The sequence below is a fragment of the Gobius niger genome (genome assembly GCF_951799975.1).
Source record: "Gobius niger genome assembly, chromosome: 7".
Taxonomy (NCBI): domain Eukaryota; kingdom Metazoa; phylum Chordata; class Actinopteri; order Gobiiformes; family Gobiidae; genus Gobius; species Gobius niger.
The window spans coordinates 25,661,269-25,686,629 of record NC_136858.1 but is presented as its reverse complement, the minus strand read 5'-3'; the positions used below and the strand labels follow the sequence as shown (position 1 = coordinate 25,686,629).

The 25,361-nt window shown below is 40.8% G+C and overlaps 2 protein-coding genes across 2 annotated transcripts in view; both read left to right on the top strand.

Moving 5' to 3' along the window:
• The window catches only part of mcu (mitochondrial calcium uniporter), a 94,659-nt gene extending 91,160 nt beyond the window's left edge, over positions 1-3,499 (top strand). Inside the window, exon 9 of the mRNA XM_079559795.1 lies at positions 16-3,499. Within this exon, the coding sequence (XP_079415921.1) occupies positions 16-96 (81 nt within the window). The 3' untranslated portion in view covers positions 97-3,499. The remainder of the gene's footprint in view (positions 1-15) is intronic.
• Positions 3,500-7,746: 4,247 nt separating this feature from the next.
• On the top strand, positions 7,747-24,683 carry oit3 (oncoprotein induced transcript 3). Its single transcript, XM_079559778.1, has 9 exons — positions 7,747-7,980; positions 10,972-11,355; positions 12,397-12,507; positions 15,738-15,860; positions 15,938-16,060; positions 16,546-16,706; positions 19,873-20,285; positions 24,062-24,161; positions 24,356-24,683. The coding sequence occupies exons 1-9, from the start codon at positions 7,920-7,922 to the stop codon at positions 24,506-24,508; spliced, it is 1,629 nt and encodes a 542-aa protein (XP_079415904.1). The 5' UTR covers positions 7,747-7,919; the 3' UTR covers positions 24,509-24,683.
• Positions 24,684-25,361: the final 678 nt, after the last annotated feature.

The following is a 25,361-nucleotide window of genomic DNA, read 5'->3' as shown; positions in this document are numbered from 1 at the left end:
GTCCCATGTGCACAGGTGGAGTTAGATCTAAAGCGGCTGCGGGACCCTCTGCAGCTCCAGCTCCCCGTCCAGCAGCTCAGCGACAGTAAAAATTGATGGAGATGGAGACCGTGACGCCCCGCCCCTTTAGCCCAAACGCCCCTTTTCTTACCTCCTCTCTCCTTCATCTTGACCTTAAACTGTCTCTTACTTTTCCCCCTCTTTCCACACCCAAAAAAAACATCCTTTTTGACTGTGGGAGTTTTTCTTTCCTTTTTTTTTTTCCTTTTAAATCTCCTGACTGAAAACAGATTATCAAACGTGCAGAACAATGGCGAGGAAAAGCTCTCACAGCCAAATGAGGATGACATAAAGGATGACTGCGATGATGATGAAGATGGATTTATACCGGCACTAAGGAGAAGCCTCAACTCTTTAGAGAGACCACAAGTAATACCGGGATACAGGAAGTTCATTCGGTTCAACTAAAAAGGGACACCCCGAGGCGAGCATTTTGGCGTGCGCATCGTGAAGGACTTTTCTGCTTGTAGTAGTCGAACTGTCAACACACAGCTACTATTGGTCCGTCTTCAGGGAGAGTCCCTTTTTAAAGTTTACAGAGAAGTCCCGGCCCGGTCCAAAGGCTGGGCTGACTGCAAAGTCCACCACCTGGACCTAGTTTTTGTGGCTAAACTCTGCTGCCTCCTCCCTGAGCCACGACCTTTGCCCTCTCACCTCCAGGATGTCGCCTTGGTTCCTCTTCCTGTTGATATCCTGTAGCGGTGCGGTTCTGCCTAAAGTATGAGAGTGCTACCGACAACAACATCACTGTGTGTTCTTTTATTCCAAAAAATATTTTGGCACTTTTTATTTTGAAAGCCATAGTATATTTGTTATGAAAAGATATAAAGATATAAATATATAAATATAAATATGTATACAATCAAATAACAGATGACCAGAGGCTAGTTTTCTGTCAGTGGGGGGAGGAACTCTAACAAATGTCATTTCACCTGCAACGCATCTCTCTGTGGACTCCATACATTTGGCCAAAGCGCGCCATTATCTAATACCTCTTTTACATTTTACATCACATTATATGCAATCAACTTTATAGGTGACCTCGAGTTGATGATGAATTGTCAGTGACAGACTTCACACATTGTCCATGAAGTGAAGTCTAAAAAACTTTATAGCTCTCCGGCTCAAAGGAGCAAGCGAGATTTAGGTGACATCTGGGGGAAATTACTTTGGATTTGAGTAATTATACGGATCCTCCGGTGAATTTTAATATTGAAGCGGCAAGAAATCATTGCACACTGAAATGAAAACCACTGTTTACTCAGACACACCTAGAGGCTTGTTATGGTTGCTGAAGATTAATTATCAGCGGCGCTCATTTTTAGAAACTCCCCCACAGCTTTGATCTAAATCTGCCATTGGTTTGACTTTTCATTTGAAGTACTTCCCTTTTTGAGATGTTAAAATTACCATCGTTTATTACTATTTATTGCATTCGTTTAAACCTCGCATGAACTGCAAGGCTTCAAATCCCCGGGACGTCCCCGAGTCTCCTCCCCCCACTGTGACGCCCCCCTGCTCCCCCTGATGGCCAGGCAGGGTAGACTGCATGCAGTGGTATGCCCTCAGTAGAAAAAAAATGTGAATGTGTAGGAGAATTATTGCAAATTTTGTACTTTAACTGGACACTCATCATTTGCCACATCGAGCTGAAGTCTCGTCATCGTCCCGTAAACGCATCAAAGATTTCAGTTTTCTGTCCTGTTTCAGTTCAGGTGGGGATTGGTGGACCTTTATCTGGCTCGCTCTCCACCAAAATGGCGATTCCTGGGCTTGTCTTACAGCACAATGATTTATTTTTGTTCTTATTTATCCACCCATTTGCTTTGTGTCCGCAGCAGGCTGAATCCTAACATAGCAAGATCCCTATGTGTAACTGCAAAATTGTCCGTGTAAATGCATGATGATTATTATGAGTTCAATTCAAAGTTAACCATGCAGATCTCCGGCTAGGATTCAGCCTGATGTGCTTCGACGCAGGCGTGTATGTGCGTGTGTGAAATGGTGCCTTTATACGATCAATAATTACAATGGTGTGTAGACAATGTAGCATCTGCTGACAGTAGTAGGAACATTAGGGATCTGTTCTTATTAGGAATGGGATGTTTTTTAAGGGAAAAGTCAGGAATAGCATAATGACAATTGACACTGCATTTATGTACATCTACAGTACGGTTAAGATGTACTTTATTGCATCAGCAAATTAGGCATCAAGTACATATTGTGTAAAGGTTGCATTAGAGGCAAAAAATAGAGCCAAACTGATTGATAAAGAACCGGCTGCAGCTCTTGTGAGGAGCCGGTAATCCTTGGCTGCAATCACTATACCAATTTGCATAGGGAGCAGTTGTAAAGTCAAGCCTATACAGTAGCTTAACAATATTAAAGTTTGATTCTGCGAGATGTGAGCCATAATCCGCTGTTTCATATTCGGCGGCTTCTGTGGCAGGGGGGGGGGTCATTAGGTTATGCCTGATTGGTGCGTGTGGTGATGAGAGCAAAGTGCAAATCATTTCAGTCGCATCCATATATCCGCTTTGCCTACAAAATGCACTCCGTCCTTTTGCCATTTCAAAACCGTTGTTAGCTTTATTTGTCTCGATAAAGCGCACGCTTGTTTATGCAAAATAGTCTGCGTTTCTGTGGAGACTTCACGTAGGAGGTGAGACCAGCCCAGTCCTCCCCTCACACTTCCCTCGCCATCATATCACCTCCTCCTTTTATCACGCCATCCACCGGTTAATGCCTTTTTAATTATTATTTTTTCTTGCTTTATTTTTTAAAGGAACTAAATATATCAAATATAGGGAACTTTATTATAAAGAGGGTGTTGCATGAATGTATGTTTACATGGGAAAATATGTAAAAATGAAAAAAAGAAAAAAAAAAAGATGATTTATCAAAACATTTGCAAAGATAATTTAAGAACGTTGTTTGTAGAGATCCTAGTTATATTATAAAGCGGGCAGCAGACAGGGTTTGCCTTTAGATTCTGCCCTGCCGAAAATCGGACTCAATCCCAGCCAACCAAAACCATCCTCCTTGTTTACTCCCATAATCCTCTCTTTTTGTGAGGACCTTTTGGCCTCTGGATATGAGCGCAGAGGAAGAGCCGCGGCTTCTTCACAAACTGTCCCTCTTTCAGGTTCATTCATGTTCTTTCAGTTCATTCTGTTAAGCGTGTTTTCTCGTTGATTGTCTTTGTTTTTTTTGTGCACTTATGTCTGAGAAATGCCTAAGAATTAAGCTGAACATAGGATTGACACTTGGCTTATACTCCATTCTGACCTCTCGATTGCGTTTTTATTGGTTTTGTTTGTTTCTGTTGACATATGATGCTGTAATGTTGGCAAAAAAGAAAAAATGTAAAATCCTGTACCATTTATGAAATATGTATAAAAGAGAAATGTAATTCAATTATCAATAAATCCTTATCCAGTTTTGGAACAAACTGTCGAGGCGTTGTTTCATCTTGGCTTGTTTGAGAATGCTGAAGCTGAGCAAATGTTTACAAGGAGCGCTCAAGGTCTGCCCCATTTAATCTCTTCCCTTTGCCTCAGTGCTTCCTGCGCAGGACGTCCCAAGAGATAGGCCGCAGTGAGTTCTCTTTGTTGATCTAAATTATGAATATTGTTAAGGTAATGTATTTGAATCCAAACACAAAACTTTGTTGCATCTAGATAGGGGTGTACTAATATTTTCATTGTTGAAGAACACTTAAAGGGGCCATTTTATACTCACTACTGCCACCTCAGGTCATACGTGTAACTGCACCTTCTGTATTAAGCTCATTCATGACGGCAATTCGGACCTGAAGTAACAACTTTTTGAGGGACAGTGCAGGATTTTAAAGGCAGTTGTGGTGAATAGATCTGGGCTCATTCTACACCTTAAAGGGACTATACAGAGTTTAAAAATTAAGTATTTTCTTCCTCCTACATGTTTCAACAATATCCTAATGTGTAGAATGAGCCCAGTCCTGTTCACCACAACTGCCTCTAAAATCCTGCACCGTCACTCAAAAAGGTGTTAATTCGGGTCCGAAGTGCCGTCATGCATGAGCTTAATATAGAAGGTGCAGTAACACGTATGACCTGAGGTGGCAGTAGTGAGTATAAAATGGCTAACTTGCATCTAGCCCCTTTAAGACATTGGTGGAACATGTAGGGGGAGTAAAATACTTCTTTTTAACATTTTTAAACTCCGTATAGTCCCTTTAAAGCAGGGGTACCTGACGTTTTGTTGTTGTAGAGAAGATATATTTTTGTCACCTCAGACACAACAGACCTTGCTGTATTGTCTCCACCTAAATGTTTATTGAGCGATGCATATGAATAACATGCTTGAACAATTTGGATACACAGGAGGGATGTGAGAGCAAAAAAATGACTTTGGGCCATAACTAAACATTTCAAAGTTTAAGCAGGAAAAATCAGGTACCCCAGCTTTATCCTCTTACCCCCCGCCTTCTCCGAGTGTGTTCTTCCCAGTTCGACTTTACCCAAATCTAAAAAGTTTCTTGACGGAGCTTGATGGGCCAGTGCAACGTCTCATTTGAAAGCTAAGAAAAAGCTAAAAGTTGATCGTACCTTTTTTTATGTGACATTATTGAAGAGTATTTGTCTCTTTTTTGTTGTTGTTTTTTATTGCTTGATGATTGCTTTATTTTGTTGCTTTATTTCGTTCGCTCTTTAGCAGCATTTTTGTCATTTTGTTGCCTTTTCATCACTTTTTTGTCACTCTTTTCTCATTTTTTGTTGCCTTTTTGTCACGTTTTTGTCGCTGTTTTGTCACATTGTTGTTGCATTTTCATCCTTGTTTTCTTCCCGTTTTTGTCACTATTTTGACACATTTTGCAAGATGCTTTTAGATTTGGGTAAAGCCAAACTGGAGAAAATGCGCTCGGTTCAGGTGGGGGTTAAGAGGTTAAAGGGGCTAGACGCAAGTTAGCCATTTTATTCTCACTACTGCCACCTCTGGTCATGCGTGTAGCTACACCTTCTATATTAAGCTTGTGTATGACAGCAATTCGGACCCGAATTAACAGTGCGGGATTTTAGAGGCAGTTGTGGTGAACAGGTCTGAGCTCATTCTACACATTAGGACATTGTTGGAACATGTAGGGGGAGGAAAATACTTAATTTTAACAAGTCCGTATAGTCCCTTTAAGGAAAAATGAACAAACTGCAGGTCCTCTCCTAAACCTGACTGCCTCCAGCTCGTCTCCATGGTGATGTTGACTCAAGGCAGCCAAATAGGAGATTTAAACAGGTTCGGTCATCAGCCATATCTTTCTTTGATTACCCATAGCAAAAATAGGATTTTCTGTGTCTAGCTGGTCATTAGGAGCATTTTTTGTATTGCTGGCAAAAGTCTAACCCAAAATGTTGCGCCATGTGCCTTTCAGAGTCCTGCTGAGACTCGGTCAGAATCCAAAATGTGTGGTTCAAAGCAGCTGCTGGGCATAAAGGTTGCACTGAGGTACTGGTTGAAGGATGGATCAAATACAGAGGAAACATATACCAGCATTGGCATTACAGTCACTCACGTGTACTGTATTTCATAACACAACAAGGAGCCAGGACTCCCCTGAAAACTAGATCCCTAATCTCAGTGAGACCTTCCTGGTTAAATAAAGGGAAAATAAAATAAAAGGCACATGTTTAACTTGTTTGAACTTTACACTATTTTTTTTAATTGATGTCCGTTGGTCAAGGTCTGTACCAATTACATTAAAAGTTAATCTGTGTCAATCGATGTATTGAGTTATGGCCAGATTACTTCACTTGCTCTTCTATTGACTGGTTTCCCACTGATGCTATGGTGGAAAATTAAAATTAAAGATCTGGGAGCAAAGTGGCCCAGGAGTTAGCACTTTATCTTTCAACAAATGGTTTGTTAGCTCCTCTGGGAAACCGATGATCTTAAATGGCTCTTAGTGATTACAGTTGAGGATTCATTTAGTCATTCATTAAACGTCGTCCTTTATGGCTGCACCCCATGGTCCCATAGCTGGAATGGGCTGTAGGCGCTGGCAAACTCCACTGGGAATAAGCAGTAGACGAAAGAGAGGGGCAAAACTAATTGGGATTTTAAAATTGCAAGTGAGTTTAATGTCATATTAGAGGAATGTGCAGCGTGACACTTGGACCACAAAGCCTGAAGGGAACAATGTCTTATTTCCAGAAGTAATTGCGAAAGGAGAGTCCCACTTTCCAGCTCATTTCTCCTAACAGGCCGGCAGATTAATGTCTCCATTGATTTAATTACACGAGTAACAAAGAATGCCACAGTCAGTTTATCTGAATGGTACCCCGGTGACCTCCACCCTAAGGTGGCATCACGATCAGTGGTTATAATTGGCCGAGTGGGGGACATGGTTTGTGGACATTAGAGGCACGTGTCTAATGCACAACTTAGAACATAAAGGACTTTACCTCTTAACCCCCACTATAACCAAGTGCATTTTCTCCAGTTTAGATGTACCCAAATCTAAAGGTTTACAGGCTATAGGTCAGGGGTAGGCAAGTTTGTGTCGTGGTGGGACGATTTTCATCATGGCCAAAACACCAAGGGCCGAACCTCACCATTGCCTGAAGTAAAGAACTTTTCTTCTGCAAATGCCAAGTGGTTCTCAAGCGACCCAAATACAACTGCAATTTGTCATATATCGTATTAAAATATTTTATTTTCAACCATTTTTTATTGAACAAGCAGTGTGTGTTTCCATGCAGTTTCAGATGGAAAATATGGAAGGACCTACTGGAAATGGTTCCGCGACCCATGTACATTATGACCAAGTGGGATGTTCTGCCAGGACATTTTAAAAATACTGCATTTTTAGAGTACTTTAACAGGTATTTGATCTCTTATTTGCATAATAATATTTCTCAAAATCATCTTAGGGGCCAGGGGTTCTGTCCTGGAGGACTGGATTTCGCCCCCGGGCCTGACATTGCCTACCCCTGCTATAGGTCATTCCAACGCCTCATTTGAAAGCTAAGACCTAAAAAACTCATCTAAACGGATCCTTTTCATGGCATTGTCGTCACTTTTTTGACTTTTTTTTTCCCCCATCACTTTTTTATTGCGTTTCCGTCACATTTTTTGCCACATTTTCATCACTTTTTGTCACTTTTCTGTTACTCTTTGGGGTTTTTTCATCACTTTTTTAATCGCCTTTTATTGTCACGTTTTTGTTGAATTTTCATCCTCGACACTTTTCTCCAATAAGCTTTTAGGTGGGTGTTAAGAAATTAATAATGATGCAAAGTAGATATACTTAGACTTAAAGAGTAGAAGTATTTGACACTGACTTTGAAAATGACCAAAACTGTAAAAAGTATAAATAACGTTGAGTAAAAGCACTTAAAATGTGTACTTTAACTTACATACTACTACCACCGAAATAATGCTACGTTTTAAGGCTGACAATTAACACTATTCTGCATAAGATCATACACAGTGGATTATAGTAGAAAGGAAATTACTGGAATGAATCAAGGTAATGTTAACTAATAATGCAAAACATTCATTTTTATGTACTGTATATTTGTTTACTCCAGTCACAAATGCCTTGTGTTTTTTTTTCTATTTACTGGATATTGCTCTTGATGTTGTTGTACATACAAATACCCACATTGTTGAAATCTTTTGCCTTTCAAGACCAAATGTCTGCACTATTGTCAGAAGAAGGCAGAGACACAGACAACAATGAGAGGATGCTCCAGATTTGGGAATACGCACGTCTCAAGAGGTCAAGGTAAAATGAACAAAGTGACAGCGATAAGAGTTGACTATTTAAGAAAGAGTTGGGATGAACCAAAAACCACAGTTCTGGATTACGTCCGACCACAGACATGTCGCTCGTTCTGCTCGCTTCACTTTTGGTTCTGAAGCTTCTGATGGCCCCAGCTGTGGGTGAGTAAGACTCTCATTATGGAATACTGTAGACTCATTTCTGTCTCCATTCATTTGTCTCTGGTCCCTCGGGTGCCCATGTCGTCTGAAATATGGGCATCATCTGCGTCTGTGGCATCTGCTCCAGCTTTTAAACTGAGCACTAATGAAGGGATTTCAACTAACAGTGGCGCTTTGTTGCTTGGTAAAAATGCGTCTCTAACAAGGGTAAGTGGTTTGCTTTTAGGAGTGCATTAAAAACATAAAGGCGATAAAGGAGAATCAGGCATTGCATTTGTACAGATTACACAAGTCAAGTTGAAACTGCTTTGTACCAGTTGTCGGAATCAGAGGTGGAAGTGCTTGTACTACTTTTTAGTGCGACTATACCAGTGCAACTATTCTTTTTAATAACACTATTGCAGAAAATGTAGTATTCAAACGTGCATTTGTTTTAATTACTGAAAACAACCTACTTAGTGCATATAATATGAGATCATATTTCATGTTTTCCTAACAATGACTTTCTTGGCATTCACTCTGTTAAATAGTCCAAACCTTACTTTCTCTTATATTTGAAATTCATAATCCCCATTTTAGAATAAACAGAGAATAGTATGGCTTGCCAGGCTATCTGTTAAAGTAACAGGCAACCGTTTTTCCATACTGAGATATATTCTTACCTGAGCTTAGATGAGTTGATGTGTACCTGTCTGGTCTTTGTGCGTGCCCTCAGTTACGCAAAAAGACCAAAGATGTTGTTAGCATTTAGCCTCCTCTCCTCTCTTCTGCGTAACTGAGCGCATGCGTAAAGACCAGACAGGTACGCATCAACTCGTCTAAGCTCAGGCAAGAACATATCTCAGTATAGAAAAATGGTGGCCTGTTCCTATTATGGGATAGTCTGTACAGTGAGGAGAGAGTGAGAGTGAAATTTGAAATCCTGTTCCACCCCTCCTGATTGGACTAGAAAGCCACTCCTAGTTTGCAAAATGGGGAGAGCTTTCAACTTTCAAAAGTAAATGATCAAGCCCCCCCCTCGTCCTCCCTCCTGATTGGACCTGACAGGCCGGTTCAGACGAAAACTCATCGGTCAAAGTGATAGCACTGAGGATTCCGATTCGGAAATATTATTATTGAATATTACATACGTTACATCAAATTTCAGACCCAGGCGGTCAATGATGCAATCTATCTATAAAACCTTTAACTTTAAAGACTCTCACTTTAAGCAGTAATCATAGTTTTACACCAGTGAAGTGAGAAAGTTGAATAATAAAAGTTGCAATCCTTATATTCCAAGAAAAAAAAAAACATATTCCATGGATTGGCCCATTAGTACAGTATAGTGGCCCAGAAAATGTACTCTTCTTACATCTCCATCCCCAATAAGGAAGTTGAAAAAATAAACATGGGAACTACTACAGTTGTTGGCAGATTCATTATATGATACTTATAATTCACCTTAATGTAATTGAGTTTTATTTCTGATAACAAAAAAGAAAAAGTCTAACCTGTCACATGCACATGAAATAAATGGCTACTTTACATAATTCTAAAGTCATATCTCTTTCAGCTTAAGCCGAGAGATAGTGAGGGTGCATTCGGGGTCAGTGTCTCAGCTCCGTCTATGAGAACGGCACAGTCCCATCTGGGAGATTTAACACTGCATTAGCATTAGCATAGAGCCACATGACTCAGCGCTGGCCCCTGCCCTCTGCACCACTACAGCTGCAGCTCACTCTGCAGGTATATGATTTAATTTGTTTCATTTGAAGTGGGTGGAGAAGCTGTCATTGGTGCATCGCCTGCTTCGTGGACACCTGGAGGAGTGAATGAATGTGTGAATGATGTGTGATCTGGCAAAATGTATTTCTACTTGCAGATAACGTCTATTGAATAATTTGACATGGATTTCAGGTCAGGTGTCCTCTCCGTGTATCCATGCTTGGAACACGCAAAAAGTATACATTGGCTTATGTCTAACTCCCTCTCAAATAACTTTAGGGAAGCTATACAGCTGCAGGTGTGCAGTAATTTTACTTTTAAGCCTGTGGTCACTGCTTCTCCTTCAATGTTGGTCAGATCCATCTTGTCACTGTAGATACTTTACTACTTTCTTTACTCTGCAACTTCAGGTTTACTACAATAGCTCTGCTACATTCTCTCAATTTCTTTAGTTCAATGTTTTGTTCCCAACTACTACTTTGCAAGCAATACATATTGAATACTTCTTGTTTTTCCAGATTCTGCACTACTGCGTTAAGTTAAAGAATCACCACAGACAAATCTCATTGAGTTCTCAGCCAATTGTAAATCGCATCTAAAGCTTTTAGTACAATTAGAACTGACAATGATTAGTTCAAATACATTTCTTGCCAACGAAGCAGCTGAAAGACCATCGGGCCATTCTGTCTGAAGTGAAATTAACTGAAGTGGAGGCTCTACAAAACATCTTTGTTTTTCCTGGGATTGTCCAATTAGTAAACAAAGCCACCACAGTATCCCGGTCAGAATTAGCTCAGTTCAATGTGAATAAAGGTACTTTTGTTGGAGAGGCATTTAAAGGCGAAAGCTTTTTGGACAAGAGCAATGCCTGTCGACAGATGTAAAATAAACAAAAGGAAATGAGGAATTCTGTACAGCTTTTAACAATAGGCGGGCATTTGCATTAGCACACATTCATATGAAATATAATGAGAGATGTGAAAGGCCTTCAAATCTTATTACATCAACATTTGTCTTTTTATTGTTAAATGATCATCCATAGGTCACTGGATTTCCCCCCCCAAAAAAACATGTTGATGTGTTTTATAGGGAATTTCAGTCTGTTTCAGCTATACGGTTTTGCAGATCATAACTAAGAGGTTCTGTAAAATCTGGCCTTCTTTATTGTCCTGGTCTTTATCCATGGGAAGACACTAATCAGTAATAACATTGCAATAATCTCTCAAGAATGAGTAATTATCTTGTTAATTACAGATGTATTAATGCTTTATTACGGCTCCACAGCCTCAGACCTGGACCCGTGCTCCGCCTACATCAGTCTGAATGAGCCCTGGAGAAACTCAGAGTTCCACGTGAACCAGTCGTCCAACAGCGCCCCCCAGTGTGACAACCACGTGGCTGGAGAGTGGTACCGCTTCACTGGGATGGCCGGAGACGCGATGCCCACCTTCTGTATCTCTGGAAACTACTGCGGCACTCACGCCCCCATCTGGCTGAACGGCAGTCACCCCCAGGTGCAGGACGGGGTCGTGGGCGCGTCTGTGTGTGCCAGTTTTAATGGGGACTGCTGCCACTGGAACGCCTCTGCGGAGGTGAAGGCCTGTCCCGGAGGATACTTCGTCTACAAGCTACCCAAGCCCTCAGTCTGCTTCCACGTGTACTGCGGATGTAAGTGTGAAATATGCCTATTGTAAATACTCTAGTCAGACTTCCCAACAACACAACAAACAGACTTAAAGGGACTATACAGAGTTTAAAAATGTTAAAATTATGTATTGTCCTCCCCCTACATGTTCCAGCCATGTCTTAATGTGTAGAATGAGCTCAGACCTATTCACCACAACTGCCTCTAAAATCCCTCAAAGAGTTGTTAATTCGGATCCGAAGTCCACGTGTGAGCTTAATATACAACCTGCAGTTACGCCTAAGACCTGAGGTGGCAGTAGTGAGTATAAAATGACTAACTTGTATTTTATTTTTTTATTGACCTTTATTTAACCAGGATAGTCCCACCTAGATTAAGAATCTTTTTTTCAGGGGAGTCCTGGCCCCAGAGGGGATTCTATTGTACATGTTTTTAGTATCGAAAGAGACTAGAAGCAAGCTGGTCATTTTATACTCACTACTGCCACCTCAGGTCTTACGTGTAACTGCAGTCTCCATATTAATCCGAATTAACACCTTTCTGAGTGACAGTGAAGGATTTTAGAGGCAGTTAGTTAGGACATGGCTGGAACATGTAGGGGGTGGAAAATACCTAGTTTTAACATTTCTAAACTCTGTATAGTCCCTTTCAATAATTACTTGCAACTTAGACAATAGAAATAAAACACAAAATAGGGCTCCTTCTATCCAAGTCATCTTCATGAGTGTTCAGTATTTTTTCCATTTCCCCAAAAACCTTTATACATGACTTATGCGATTATGTTGGATGCTACAATATCTTTCCAAATACCATGGACATCCCTTTGCTTTTAAGAGGATTGTTTTCTTTACATGGCCCTAATACTCTTCCGTACTTGAGCACTCAAACGCCAAACTAAATATTTATAGAAAACAATTTTTTTGCTCTGCCTCAGATACTGAGAATAACAGCTTAAGTTCACATTCCATCCACATGCATTCTTATATCCACAATAATCCTCACAATGCATGTGCAGTATGTCAAGAAAGTAAATCAATTACCCAGTATTTGTCTTTGCGGTGCAGACTTCTATGATATCTGTGATGAGGTGGAGTGCAGCGGCCCGCACTGTCCCAAGGCTGAATGTCACTGCGCTGCTGGGACCGTCTTGGGACCGGACAAACAAACATGCATGGGTGAGAGAAAGAGACAGCACTCAGATAAGACAAACAGTCAAAGCTTCACACTAAATGCATTCTGGGAGCTCAAATGTGATTACCGTCTTCAGCAGGGAGCAGTATTGTTGAAACACAGGCATAATTCACATCACTGTCATTTCATCTCAGCTGTTTATGTTCAGGCAGACATCATTTGTTATTCAAACTCACAATCCTCCAAACTAATTTACATCAAACTTCACTGTTTGGATGTTACGAATAACAGGAAATTGAGCCAAGTCTCCGTGCCGATGAGCAAAATAGTAGTCAATACTTTCAGCAAAAATATGCCTTAATGGATAAAACCTTCTGCGGCTAATTTCTGCAATGTGCTTTAATCAAGTGATAACTTTGGGAAAAAGTATTCCTGCCAAGAGCATAACAATAGAAATTCTTAGGTCAGTAGAAATAATCAATCATCTCAATAGTTACGGTGAAATTGAGCCTCTAGTTGTAGACACGGAAACATAACAACTAATCACTTTAACGGGAAAGGTCTTTTTATACTCACTACTGCCACTTCAGGTCTTACGCATAACTGCAGCTTATATATTAAAGGAATAGGCCACCGTTTTTACATACTAAGATATGTTCTTAGCTCACTTTAGTCGAGTTAATATATCCCCGTCTGGTCTTTGTCCGTGCGCTCTGTCACGCAAACGGAGCACATACGCAGCCTCTCCCACATGTCACATAGCTCCGAAAAAGCTCACAATAGAAGCTACCAAGCTCTTCCACGTGTTCCCTATTTAAATAAAGTTACGTGAAGTGTTTTCATGCGAAGTATATTTACCCAGAAATGTAGCATGTCGATTTTATAAGCAAATAAAAAGGAGGACTATATTGTGAGGCGTAATGATACGAGGAGCACAGCGTCCGCGTAGTAACTCCTAAAGACTTCCCCCGCTCACTTCCGGCAATAACCTTTAGGAGTTACTGCGCGGACGTTTTACTCCTCGTATCATTACGCCTCACAATATAGTCCCCCTTTTTATTTGCTTATAAAATCGACATGCTACATTTCTGGGTAAATATACTTCGCATGAAAACACTTCACGTAACTTTATTTAAATAGGGAACACGTGGAAGAGCTTGGTAGCTTCTATCGTGAGCTTTTTTGGAGCTATATGACATGTGGGAGAGGCTGCGTATGTGCTCCGTTTGCCTGGCAGAGCGCACGGACAAAGACCAGACGGGGATATATTAACACGTCTAAAGTGAGGTAAGAACATATCTTAGTATGTAAAAACGGTGGCCTATTCCTTTAAGCTCGTGCATGACGGCACTTCGGACCTGAATTAACACCTTTTTGAGTGACAGTGCAGGATTTTAGAGGCAGTTGTGGTGAACAGGTCTGATCATTCTGTACATTATAGCTGGAACATGTAGGGGGAGGAAAATATTTGATTATAACATTTTAAACCCCATATAGTCCCTTTAACAACGCTAACCATTTAATGTCCTAATCATTAGTTTATCATTTAGACACCAAAACATGTTGTCGCTGTCTTTGTTATCATAGTAACACGTGAGAGGTTTGGAAAAGCAATTGGGCTCATTGTCTTTTACAGACTCTAAACATGTTCATGGTCTTAGCAAATAATGTTAATAACTATTTGAGTGAAAATGAGCAACAATTGATGAGGAATGTTTAGTCAATCTTTATGAATGAATTAAGTATTTACAAATGCTTTACAACTATTGTAGCCATATGTATAATAGGTGTATACTAGTAATGTTACATCAATATGAATGTGTACTTTTGAGTATTTTCATATCTCTTCTAATTATTCCTGACCTTGACCACCTGCCTTCAATAACACCAGATTATTTTGTGTGGTTTTGTTTCATTCACACAGTCCAGTGTGTGGGTCCACAGGCTGTTCGCCTAATGGTGGATGACAGTCCAGCAGCACAGACCCATCCAGCCTGAAAATGCCATTATCCCTTTCTTCCCTCACGCACAGCTTACTGCCTCAATATCTACGCTTTCTCATTCTCTCTCATCATCCATCAAAGTTTTACCATTGCCTTTACTTTGAACTCATTCGTAATCTTCATCACTGAGCGATAGACCCGCACAATCTATCCCTAAATATTAATACAAACACTGGGTCACTAGGCAGCTCACTTGATTTGAGTGAAAGGACATCCCGGTTTTCAGTTCAGATGGATTTGCTTCATGCCTTAAAGGGGCTAGATACAAGTTAGCCATGTTATGCTCACTACTGCCACCTCAGGTCATACGTGTAACTGCAGCTTTTATATTAAAGGAATAGGCCACCGTTTTTACATACTGAGATATGTTCTTACCTAACCTTAGACGAGTTAATATATACCCGTCTGGTCTTTGTCCGTGCACTCTGTCGCGCAAACGGAGCACATACGCAGCCTCTCCCACATGTCATATAGCTCCAAAAAAGCTCACGATAGAAGCTACCAAGCTCTTCCATGTGTTATTTAAATAAAGTTAAGTTAAGTGAACTCCTAAAGACTTCCCCCTGCTCACTTCCGTCAATAATCTTTAGGAGTTACTGCGTGGACGTTTTACTCCTCGTATCATTACGCCTCACAATATAGTACCCCTTTTTATCTGCTTATAAAAATCGACATGTTACATTTCTGTGTAAATATACTTCGCTTGAAAACACTTCACGTAACTTTATTTAAATAGGGAACACGTGGAAGAGCTTGGTAGCTTCTATCGTGAGCTTTTTTGGAGCTACATGACATGTGGGAGAGGCTGCGTATGTGCTCCGTTTGCGTGACAGAGCGCACGGACAAAGACCAGACAGGTATATATTAACTCGTTAGGTTAGGTAAGAACATATCTCAGTATGTAAAAACGGTGGCCTATTCCTTTAAGCTTGTGCATGACGGCACTTCGGACCCAAATTAACACTTTTTTGAGTGACAGTGCAGGATTTTAGAGGCAGTTGTGGTGAACAGGTCTGGGCTCATTCTACACATTAGGACATTGTTGGAACATGTAGGGGGGGAGGAAAATACTTAATTTTAACATTTTTAAACTCTGTATAGTCCCTTTAAACATACTGTTCTTGTCCAAAAGATAAATACGCTAATGATATGTAAATGAATATGAATAATGAAGGAAGGAGGTTTTGTGGCAGTACAAATACAACAAAGGTAAACATATAAGTAAAGGTTGTGAACAAGTTGATTATAAAGAGTGGTGCGTCTCTGTGCAGATGTGAACGAGTGTGAGGTGTCTAACGGAGGCTGTGCCGAGCTCTGTGTCAACACCAAAGGCTCCCGTCGCTGTGAGTGTGGTCCCGGGCGTGTGCTGGCTGGAGACGGGCTCAGCTGTAAAGGTACCGATAATTAAGAGAATAATTAAACTCACTGCTGTGCTGTGTCTAACGCCAGGGCTTTATGTTCAATCCTACAGAGATGGCAGGTTGTCATGTTAACACCGGAGGCTGCAGTCACGGGTGTTCAACGCTGCAGGACGTCCATCAGTGCCACTGTCCCCGAGGCCTGGAGCTGGGGGAGGACGGGCGCACGTGTCAGGGTGGGTGTCAGAAAAAGACAGGAGACAGATATAGATGCACACCAATTTACAGCTTTAGAATGACTAAGCAGCACTGTAAAAGTGTGATAATGCCTTAATAAATGTGTAATACATTGTTGTTCCACTCTATAGCACATTTTATAAACACAGCAATTTCCAAAGTGCTGACATATATACAATGAGCCTTCTAGCATAATTTCAGAGTCGTATGTTGTTTCATTCTACTCTCTGCACCTTGTCAGCCATTTTTACATATCTTCAAACGGTAATGTATAAAAGACGTGAATTACAATCTTATACTAATCCTTTCCTTCTCTGCCTCAGCGTTTTGCCTGGACAAACGCAATGCAGACAGCCACGACCTATTGTATTGACAGCAACAAGCTCAAGTTATCTTTGGGCCTGGAATATCAATGTATTACACAGAGCGATACCGCTGCTCTGTCAGCACCTGTCATCCCTCTCTCTCCCCTCTGTCTGTACAGTACCGGTGCAGTGTGACCCCAGCTCGATCACAGTGTCTGTGCCCAAGGACCTGGTGGGGGGACTGGAGCTCTTCCTGTCCAACTCGTCCTGCCGCGGCGTCTCCAACGGGACACACATCAACCTCAGCTTCAGCCTCAAGACCTGCGGGACAGTGGTGGAGGTCAGTCCAAAAAACCCCACAAAAAAACAAGGATGCTAAATGAGCTGAATAAAAGCAACTGTGTATCAAGAATCAAGATTGTTTCAAGGTTTCTTTGGACCAATGATTTCACCAAGTAGGACCAAATGCCAAATTTTGTGGACAAACAGACATGTCTCCAAGTTGAACTGAGCTCTGGAACCACTGCTTTACAGATGTCATTTTGTGCTGTCTGGATAAATGTAGGGATACTTAATAAACAGAATCCATAAACATCCATATGCAAATCTGTGATCAACACAGGACACACGCAATTTCTGTTTTGAAACTAAAAGGAAAGCTACAAGGTATTTCATTATTTTGACTAAAGTGAGATATGGAATAGTTTTCAAGTAGATTTCAAATCCTCAATGCCTAGTTAGACAAGTTAGAAAAGAACCACTCATGGTGGTCAGACTTTCTTGACCAATGCTTGATTATCATGAGTTTTGTTTCAAACGGGAAAGTAGAAACTAAATCCTTCTTAAGCCCCTTTTATTCCTGTGGTGCATATAATAATAATTTAATTACTTCAGGGAAATGGGTCTCATACTATAGCCTACTTATACACTTACTTGTATATAATCCAGTTTTATGCCAGAACAAAGCCAGAGGCTGCACATATTTCATGAAGTGGTGCTAAATGTCAAAATCATTACTTGCTCTAACAAAATGGCACTTTTAAATGTTCCCATATATCGTTTAATGGTAGGCTATCTGCAGATCTGCAGGGCTTTGGTGTGGCCGCCGCTTCTCAATTGAAGAACAGATGACTACTGAATTTCAGAGCTGCTCCATCATTAACAATCATTTAAAAAGTGCACTAAGTTGAGCACATGTTTTTGAAGTGAAGTTTATGCAAAGTTGAGCAGTTTTTGATATCTGCTTTTTTATTGATTTGCGTATTTGTACTAAGAATACACACAAATCAAAGCTAACTTGATGTTCATGTTCAAGTAATGTTAAATAGTCCTAAGGTCTAGTACATACGCATTGAAGTAAATACAAAGTAACATTAAATATGTACACAGAGGACAGCAGACAGTGATGTGCATAAAGGCCCGAATACACTTAATACTCACAACAACCAGCAAACAGTGTGAATTCAGGCTTGATTCTTCATGTTTTTAATTTGAAGATGCAAAGATGAAATACTTAGTTCAAACAATTTATGGTTTGTTGAATTCTTCTGCAGGTCTATTTCATAGTTTTGAGTAATGCTTGACTGAGCAACTATTTTTGAAGAAGTGGCCTATTAGTCCAGAAGTATGCTATGCTATGCTGTACTTTTACTCAAGAGATGAAATCATTTGTCTTCTTAATTTAATACAGCAGGTCGGCTCAAAGATCTAAAGACACATTTGCAACTTTTAGCCTTCATGACCATACAGTTTTAAGTAGTAATGACTTTATCCACACTGCACGGCTAATGTTTGGTAGGCTACTAGCTAGCCGGATCTGAGCCACTGTCACTATTCAAAAACACAAATGTTCGAAATGATCTTAGATAAAAGTTCCTGCGCATCTAAACTTACGGTCGGATTGTATGGCACAGTCGGTAGCGCGCTCTCCCAGGAGACACGCTGACCACTGCATCGTGGGTTCGAGTCCCGTCTGACACAATGGTTCCGCCTGCGATGGGCTTATGCCCTAATGTCAATGGCAGACCGGCGAAAAGGCGGGTGCTCCACTCGACGTAGCCCTGCAATCCTGACATTCACTTTTACACATGGCTGCTCAAAGTTTAGAAAGTTGATGAAAGCTGTTCTTTTTGTTGTCTCTTACTGAGATAAATTATGATGAAGGAAATGATTCCCTCTGGTAGGTCTAACTTTGAGAACAATTAACAAAACAAGTTAAAACTAGCTACTTGTAGTAAGGAGCTATAGCTAACAACACACGTGTAGCAAGCTAAGCTAAGGGGTTAGTTTGTACTAGATGCGTTTTAGTATATGCACCATCACCACACCATGTACATTACTGAGTGATAAGTCTAGCTTCTGTATTTCTTTTCAATCCCTCATGTGTTTTGTTAGTTAAAACATCATGCCAGTAGATGTAAATTGTTCATCTCCGAAAACAGTTCAAAACAGTCGGATCAGAGCCACTGTCATTTCACTCAAAAACACAAACGTTCGAAAGTATCTTAGATAAAAGTTCCTGCGCATCTGAACTGATGTTCGGATTGTATGGCACAGTCGGTAGCGCGCTCTCCTTGGAGACACGCTGACCACTGCATCGTGGGTTCGAGTCCCGCCTGATTCAATGGCTCCGCCTGGGAGGGCAGGCCGGCGAAGAGGCGGGTGCTCCACTCGACGTAGCCCAGCAATCCTGACGTTTTACTTATACACATGGCTCCTAAACGTTTAGAAAGTTGATGAAAGCTTTTCTTTTTGTTTTCTCTTACTGAGACAAGTTATGAAAGAAACGATTCCCTCTGGTAGGTCTAACTTTGAGAACAATTAACAAAACATGTTAAAACTAGCTACTTGTAGTAAGGAGCTGTAGCTAACAACACGTGTAGTGAGCTAATGCTAATGGGTTAGTTTGTACTATATTATGAGGCTTTTTAGTATATGCACCATCACCATGCTCACCATGTACATTACTGAGTAACAAGTCTAGCTTCTGTATTTCTTTTCCATCCCTCATGTGTTTTGTTAGTTAAAACATTATGCTAGTAAGATGTAAACTGTTCATCTCCGAAAACAGTTCATGTTCTATTATTCTTTTGGAGGAAAAATCGATCTTTTTGTAGTTGTATTTTTCGCCTTCAGGGCATGGTAAAGTTTACTGTATCTGAATATTAAAAGAATTTATAATAGTTTAAGGTGTAAAACATTTTAAATCCTGCTCAATAATGTTTGTTTGGATGCTATATTTTGACGTTTGGTCTAATTTTTTTTTTAAATATTATGTTTTCAAACAAATACTCATCGAGTTAAATGTTATACATTGTATAATAAAATATCATCTTGAAATCGTCTATCCTGCAACCACCACTTTGGGAACCCCACAAATGGCTGATTTTGTTTTGACCTTTATTGTCCTTGTGCATTTTAGTTTTTTATGTATTCGAATCACATGCTGCACTCACTGCAGGTACTGTAAAAATAACCTTGATTAAACTGAACTTTGATCTTGGCAGGTAACTGATGACAAAATAGTGGGTACCAACTTGGTGACGGGCCTTCCTAAGAGCAGCCCGGGCAGCAGTGGGGACCTGATCGTGCGCACCAGCAAGTTACTGCTGCCGGTCACCTGTGAGTTTCCCAGGGAGTACCAGGTTTCCGATGGGTACCAGGCCAGTCTCCGCAGCTCGGACCTGGAGTTGGCCGGACACAGTGAAGGCATCTTTCCATTTTCCCTGGAGCTGTTCAAAAGCGCTGAGTTTTCCGAGCCCTACCCCAGCCCTCCTCAGCTACAGCTTCATGATAGCCTGTTTTTCGGAGTAGAGCCCAAGGAAAGACTGGAGGGTCTGACTGCGCTGGTGGAGAGCTGCTTCGCCACTCCGGGACCCAAAGCTGACCAGGCGCTGAAGTACTATCTCATCAAAGACGGGTGAGTTTAGAGATGTCACAGTTTGGAGAAAGTGTGATATGAAAAGTCAAGATAAATGCCAGAGGAATTTGCGGCGGAATAAGATCTTGTCTGGATACTTGCTCAGCACTCAGACCAAATCTACTGGGAAATAATCTGACAAAAACCTCTAAAAACCGTATAGTTCTGTGTCTTGACTGAAAACTTGGTGTGTTGGGAATTATTATTCAGAATCAGAGCTGTAGAGCAACATAGTTATTATCCAATTAAAGATGTCTCTCAATGTTTATCTTAAAATAGGCTACTAAATAATAGTGATGGGCTAAATGAGCCGAGGTATCGACACATGTATCAGGCACAGAAAGCAACACCTCGGCCGAGTTGTATCACGAGAGCGTATAATTTTAGGAAAAGTCACGTGACCAACACTTTCACCGTGTCATTTTGTATCATGTAGTGTCGTACACAACGTGCAGCAGCGAGCAGCAGGGCGCGCCAGCTGAACGAGAGCAACACCTGGCTCATTTGGTCATTTGGGATTTATGCACCGGGCGCTGATCCCGTGGGTGCTGCTGAGCTCGAGCGCCCACCCCAGGTCGTGACGAAAGCACACGAGCCATCTCATTCACGTCCATATTGAAGTGCGACGCAAAAACATAGATATAGCACAGTACTTCATAAAGCTGTTATACTGTTCACGTAGCTCTGTGAGGAGTGCGTCCGGTTAACAAGCAGGAGTTCGAGTCAGATGATGAACTATTATGGTGTAGTTGTTTGCCTTTACATCCACTGGTGAACAAAAGCAAAAATATGTATGGTGCCCTATTATTGTCACAGGCACTATCCTTTATTAAATCTTGGTCAGTGACTTCATTCAGATGGTTGTATCATTGATATTTAATTATCATTCATTTGTTTCTGTTCTCATTATCCGGAGCAGTTTTCCTCTTTCATAATTATCACTCTCAGTTCACAGCTCAATCCTGACAATTTGGTTCACATTTCCGAACGAGAATAAATGAGCTGTCAGTGTTGAGTTCACTTTTTCACACTCACTGCTGCAATGCCTTTTCACCACTAGATGGCGCCTATTAGCCTACCTACACAGTGTGATACAGTGTGACGCTATTTTGAGGTATCATTAACCCATCACTACTAAATAAGATCTTGTTTAATTGTCCCACGCCCATCACTTATTCCTTACCAACGGAGATTTCAAATTTAGTTCAGGTAAAATGCAGCACACTGAAGAAAAAGTGTGCAAAGTCATGACTCAACAAGGAAAGGGAAACGTCTGGTAAAATGTCAAAGACTTGTGAAATCAATAGCCTGCCATTGTGTAAGGCTGCTGCTTATATGGTGTAACACTGTTCTGTCGTGGCATGAAAAAATCCTTTTGGACAGTAAAAGACTGAAGTGAGAGCCACCTATGCTTTTGACTCTACTCTAATTCCCTTTTAATAATTAGAATATTTACTATTTAGTCTGCAGATTGTTTTTGAACTCTTTCAGAGCAAGAAGAAAATGCAGAGACTCATGAAGCTTGCGTAGAAGGGAGCCTTTGGGGAGCAGCTTAAAAAGGATGAAGATCCCTACTGTTTATTCTGTCATCCAAAAGTCCTTTATTTATTATTATTGCACCATTGGAAACCCAGATGCAAAATTATACAGTTAGGAATAAAATATGTGTATTACTTAATGGTACATGAGCTAACCCAAAGGCATAATTAAGTCTGTCGAAAAACTCTTGTTGATCGACTGCCAAGTTTCCTCGCAGTAAATCAGGCCAAAACAGATTTCCATTTATAGGAGAGTCACCTTGGTTATGAAAATCTTGAAATCAATGGCATTTTCTGTCTGCATTGTTAATGGCGAGGATGTGATCTCAGCCTGAGGGTCTTTAATGGGTGTCAAAAGATCAGATTCATCTTTGGTGTTCTTAAAACGTTGGTTACAGACCAAAGACTTCCGGACGCTTAAAGAAAATGTCAAACCCAAAAAGCCACTGGCCCTGTGCTTTGATTAATAGGAGTGGAAAAGTTTCTCCAGCACAACTGCCTTATTATCAGGGGAGCAGTCACTTTTGCTAAAACCACTTTGCTGCTTTTATCCAAGTGAGTTTTCCTTTTGCCAGACTGCAGACACCAATGGAGCAGGTCTATAATCCATTTTCACTATTTCATAACAATGATTGAAGACTGTGGGGCACCGCAGCTCACTGAATTCCTGTGTTAGAAATATAAACCGCTGACCAGGGTGTGTGAAGATATCCATAAAATGGGATTCAGAAAAGCTTTGGTGATATTTTAAAATAACAGCACTGCATTAACTGTGAACAAAGAACCTTTTTATTTTATTATGTTGCAGTCTGGTGTAAAAAGAACACACAGTACATGATTCTCTACTGGTAAAATCACACACTGATTATGCTGCAAGAACACATTAAAGCAAGGATGTCAAACTCATTTTTGGCCGCGGGCCGAAATTCAGCTCCCATGGCGGGTCGCGGGCCGCATATAATACTGAAAATGTTTCCATAAAATGAATAATAATAAGCTGTGATTTGGTCAAAGCCCCGACCTCTTGTTTTGCAACACTTGTATTGCACTTTACAAGTTCCTCAAAGTATTACATAATAGTCATTATTCATTCGCTCCACACTCGCCACAGCCGCCCTGGGGGAGACTGTCCATTTACCACATGGCTATATACTGTGTTGTTGTATCCTGAGCTATTATTATGTCAGTGCCCTCTGCTGGACACATGTGGAACTCTTTCTTCTTTTTTTATGTAATGCCCCTAGTGGCTAGAATGAGCATTCTGGTTATTCTTTAAAAATTCATAACTCCGCACAGGAATGAGCTAGAGATTGATCTGGCCCGCGGGTAAGTTGCATTAAAGGAATAGACCACCGTTTTTCCATACTGAGATATGTTCTTACCTGAGCTTGGACGAGTTCATACGTACCTGTCTGTTCTTGAAACATGCACTCAGTCACGCTAAAAGATTGAAGATGTTGTTAGCAATTAGCCTCTCTTCTCCTCTATGGGGCCAAACGGGGGTGAAGTTAGAAGCGACCAAGCTCTTCCACGTTTCCCCTATTTTAGTTTAATTTGTGTAGCTAGACTTGGATCATTTGGTTCCATAGAGGAGAGGAGGAGAGGCTAAATGCTAAAAACATCTTTTTGCGTGACTAAGTGCACGCACAAAGACCAGACAGGTACGCATCAACTCGTCTAAGCTAAGGCAAGAACATCTCTCAGTATTTAAAAACGGTGGCCTGTTCCTTTAAGAGTAGATACTTGTGTGCCCCAATAGCCTTGTTGGAAAGGGCGCTGCACATGTACGCACGGCACTCTTCTGGCCTCAGCGTCGTGGGTTCGAATCCTGGCTGCAAGTTTGCTGAATGTCTCCGTTCTTCTCTCTTTCACCTCGTGTAGTCCTGTCATATAAAGCCTTAGTGCCAGAAAATAAATATATTCTTTCGTAGTGTAAAAAGTGAAGTATTTAGAACCTATAGATGGTTGACTACAATCCATCTTTACCACAGTGCAGCCCCAATCTTCTCAATCATAGTCGCCCATGACACAAAAAGGTACAACCTCTATACTTTAGGCCTGTGTGTAGATTTACAGACAATGATAATAATAGATCATTTTATGTTACATAAAAACATGAATAATAGAGGAATATGAACACTGTCTGAACCCGCTGTATTATTGCATCATTTTGGCAAAATGTCCCGACCTCGTACCACACCACTGATTGTGCTCTACTTCTTCTTGGCTCTAACTCAGGTGCATCTCGGATGAAACTGTGATCCAGTATTCATCAAAGGACCAGCTTTCCAAACACTACCAGGTCCCCGTCTTCAAATTTATTGGCAAAGACAACAAAGTAAGTCTCGGGCACCATGCTGTTTAGACTTACTGCCTGGCATATGTGTGAGGGGGAAGCGCGGCCAAAATGCTGAGAGCAGAATAAATTCAAAATGATTTATCTGAAGTAGAAGATTGCCAATATAGTAATTACATGTGAACAAAAAAACCTTCTCTTTCTGCTCTGACCAAATGTAACTCTCCTGTTTGCAGCAAGTGTTCCTGCACTGTCAGGTGTTGGTATGCGGGGCGGCGGACTCTCGCTGTGCTCAACGGTGTCAGGGACGAGTCCGCAGGGAGGCCCAAACCCGCGCACCACAGGAGCCGTTCACCGTGAGTGGAGGGCCCATCTTTATCCAGCCATGAGACGGACAGACAAACGGCAGCCAGACGATAACAAAGAGAAAAGCAGCAACGGCATTGGACTTGAACAAGCACAACCACATGAAGATGGATATGTCTATTTTGTGTGAATACATGTTTCTTTAAGACAGTTTGTAATGATCTGGTATTCCTCAAAAGATTTTTATTCTGCTTAGATGAGAACAGTCATTTAAACCAGAGAGTACAGAGTACAATTATTTAATGGGTGGGGTGTATCTGTAATGACAATGCGGATACTCTGTACATTATAATTTGATACTTGTATTGTTTTGTCAGCTCTTGAAACTTGGACAAACACCTTTCCCATTTGTGGCATTCAGAATAAAGTTCTTTATGTGATTAATATTGATTAATAAATACATTTTCTATAATCTTATCCTATATGAGTAATTCTGAGCTGATGTCTAATAAATAGTTTTGACAGTCGGCTTTACAATCAATAAGGAAAATTATAAGGAAAAGTATAAAAGTATAAGGAAATGCTGTACATAGCCTACTAAACAAGGATCAGATGGCATAATTTGTATTATCTGTTGAAATAAGGGTTTGGTGGAGATGGAATAATAGAATATTGGACATGTAGTTGGTGTCATTGTGACTTGTGAGCAGATCCGGGCAGAAACAGGCCCTGCATATGAATAGAATTGCCAATTCAATTTATTCTGCGTTTCATACACAACCATCAAAAGTTAATTCCACATGTGTTTGGTTATTATTTCTCCCAGCATCAGTTACTGCCGTGTGACTGCTGGATCCGCGGCGTGTGAGTCTGTGCCACTTTGCATGACAGGATAATTTACTGACATTAAAATGAATGGCATTTCTATTAGAAAAC

Bases quoted from the DNA above. Each gene is read 5' to 3' on its own strand.
- oit3 (XM_079559778.1), top strand. From the start codon at position 7,920: ATGTCGCTCGTTCTGCTCGCTTCACTTTTGGTTCTGAAGCTTCTGATG. The intron at 12,508-15,737 runs GTGAGAGAAAGA...GTCTCTGTGCAG, and splicing joins GGACAAACAAACATGCATGG to ATGTGAACGAGTGTGAGGTG. The intron at 15,861-15,937 runs GTACCGATAATT...TCAATCCTACAG, and splicing joins AGACGGGCTCAGCTGTAAAG to AGATGGCAGGTTGTCATGTT.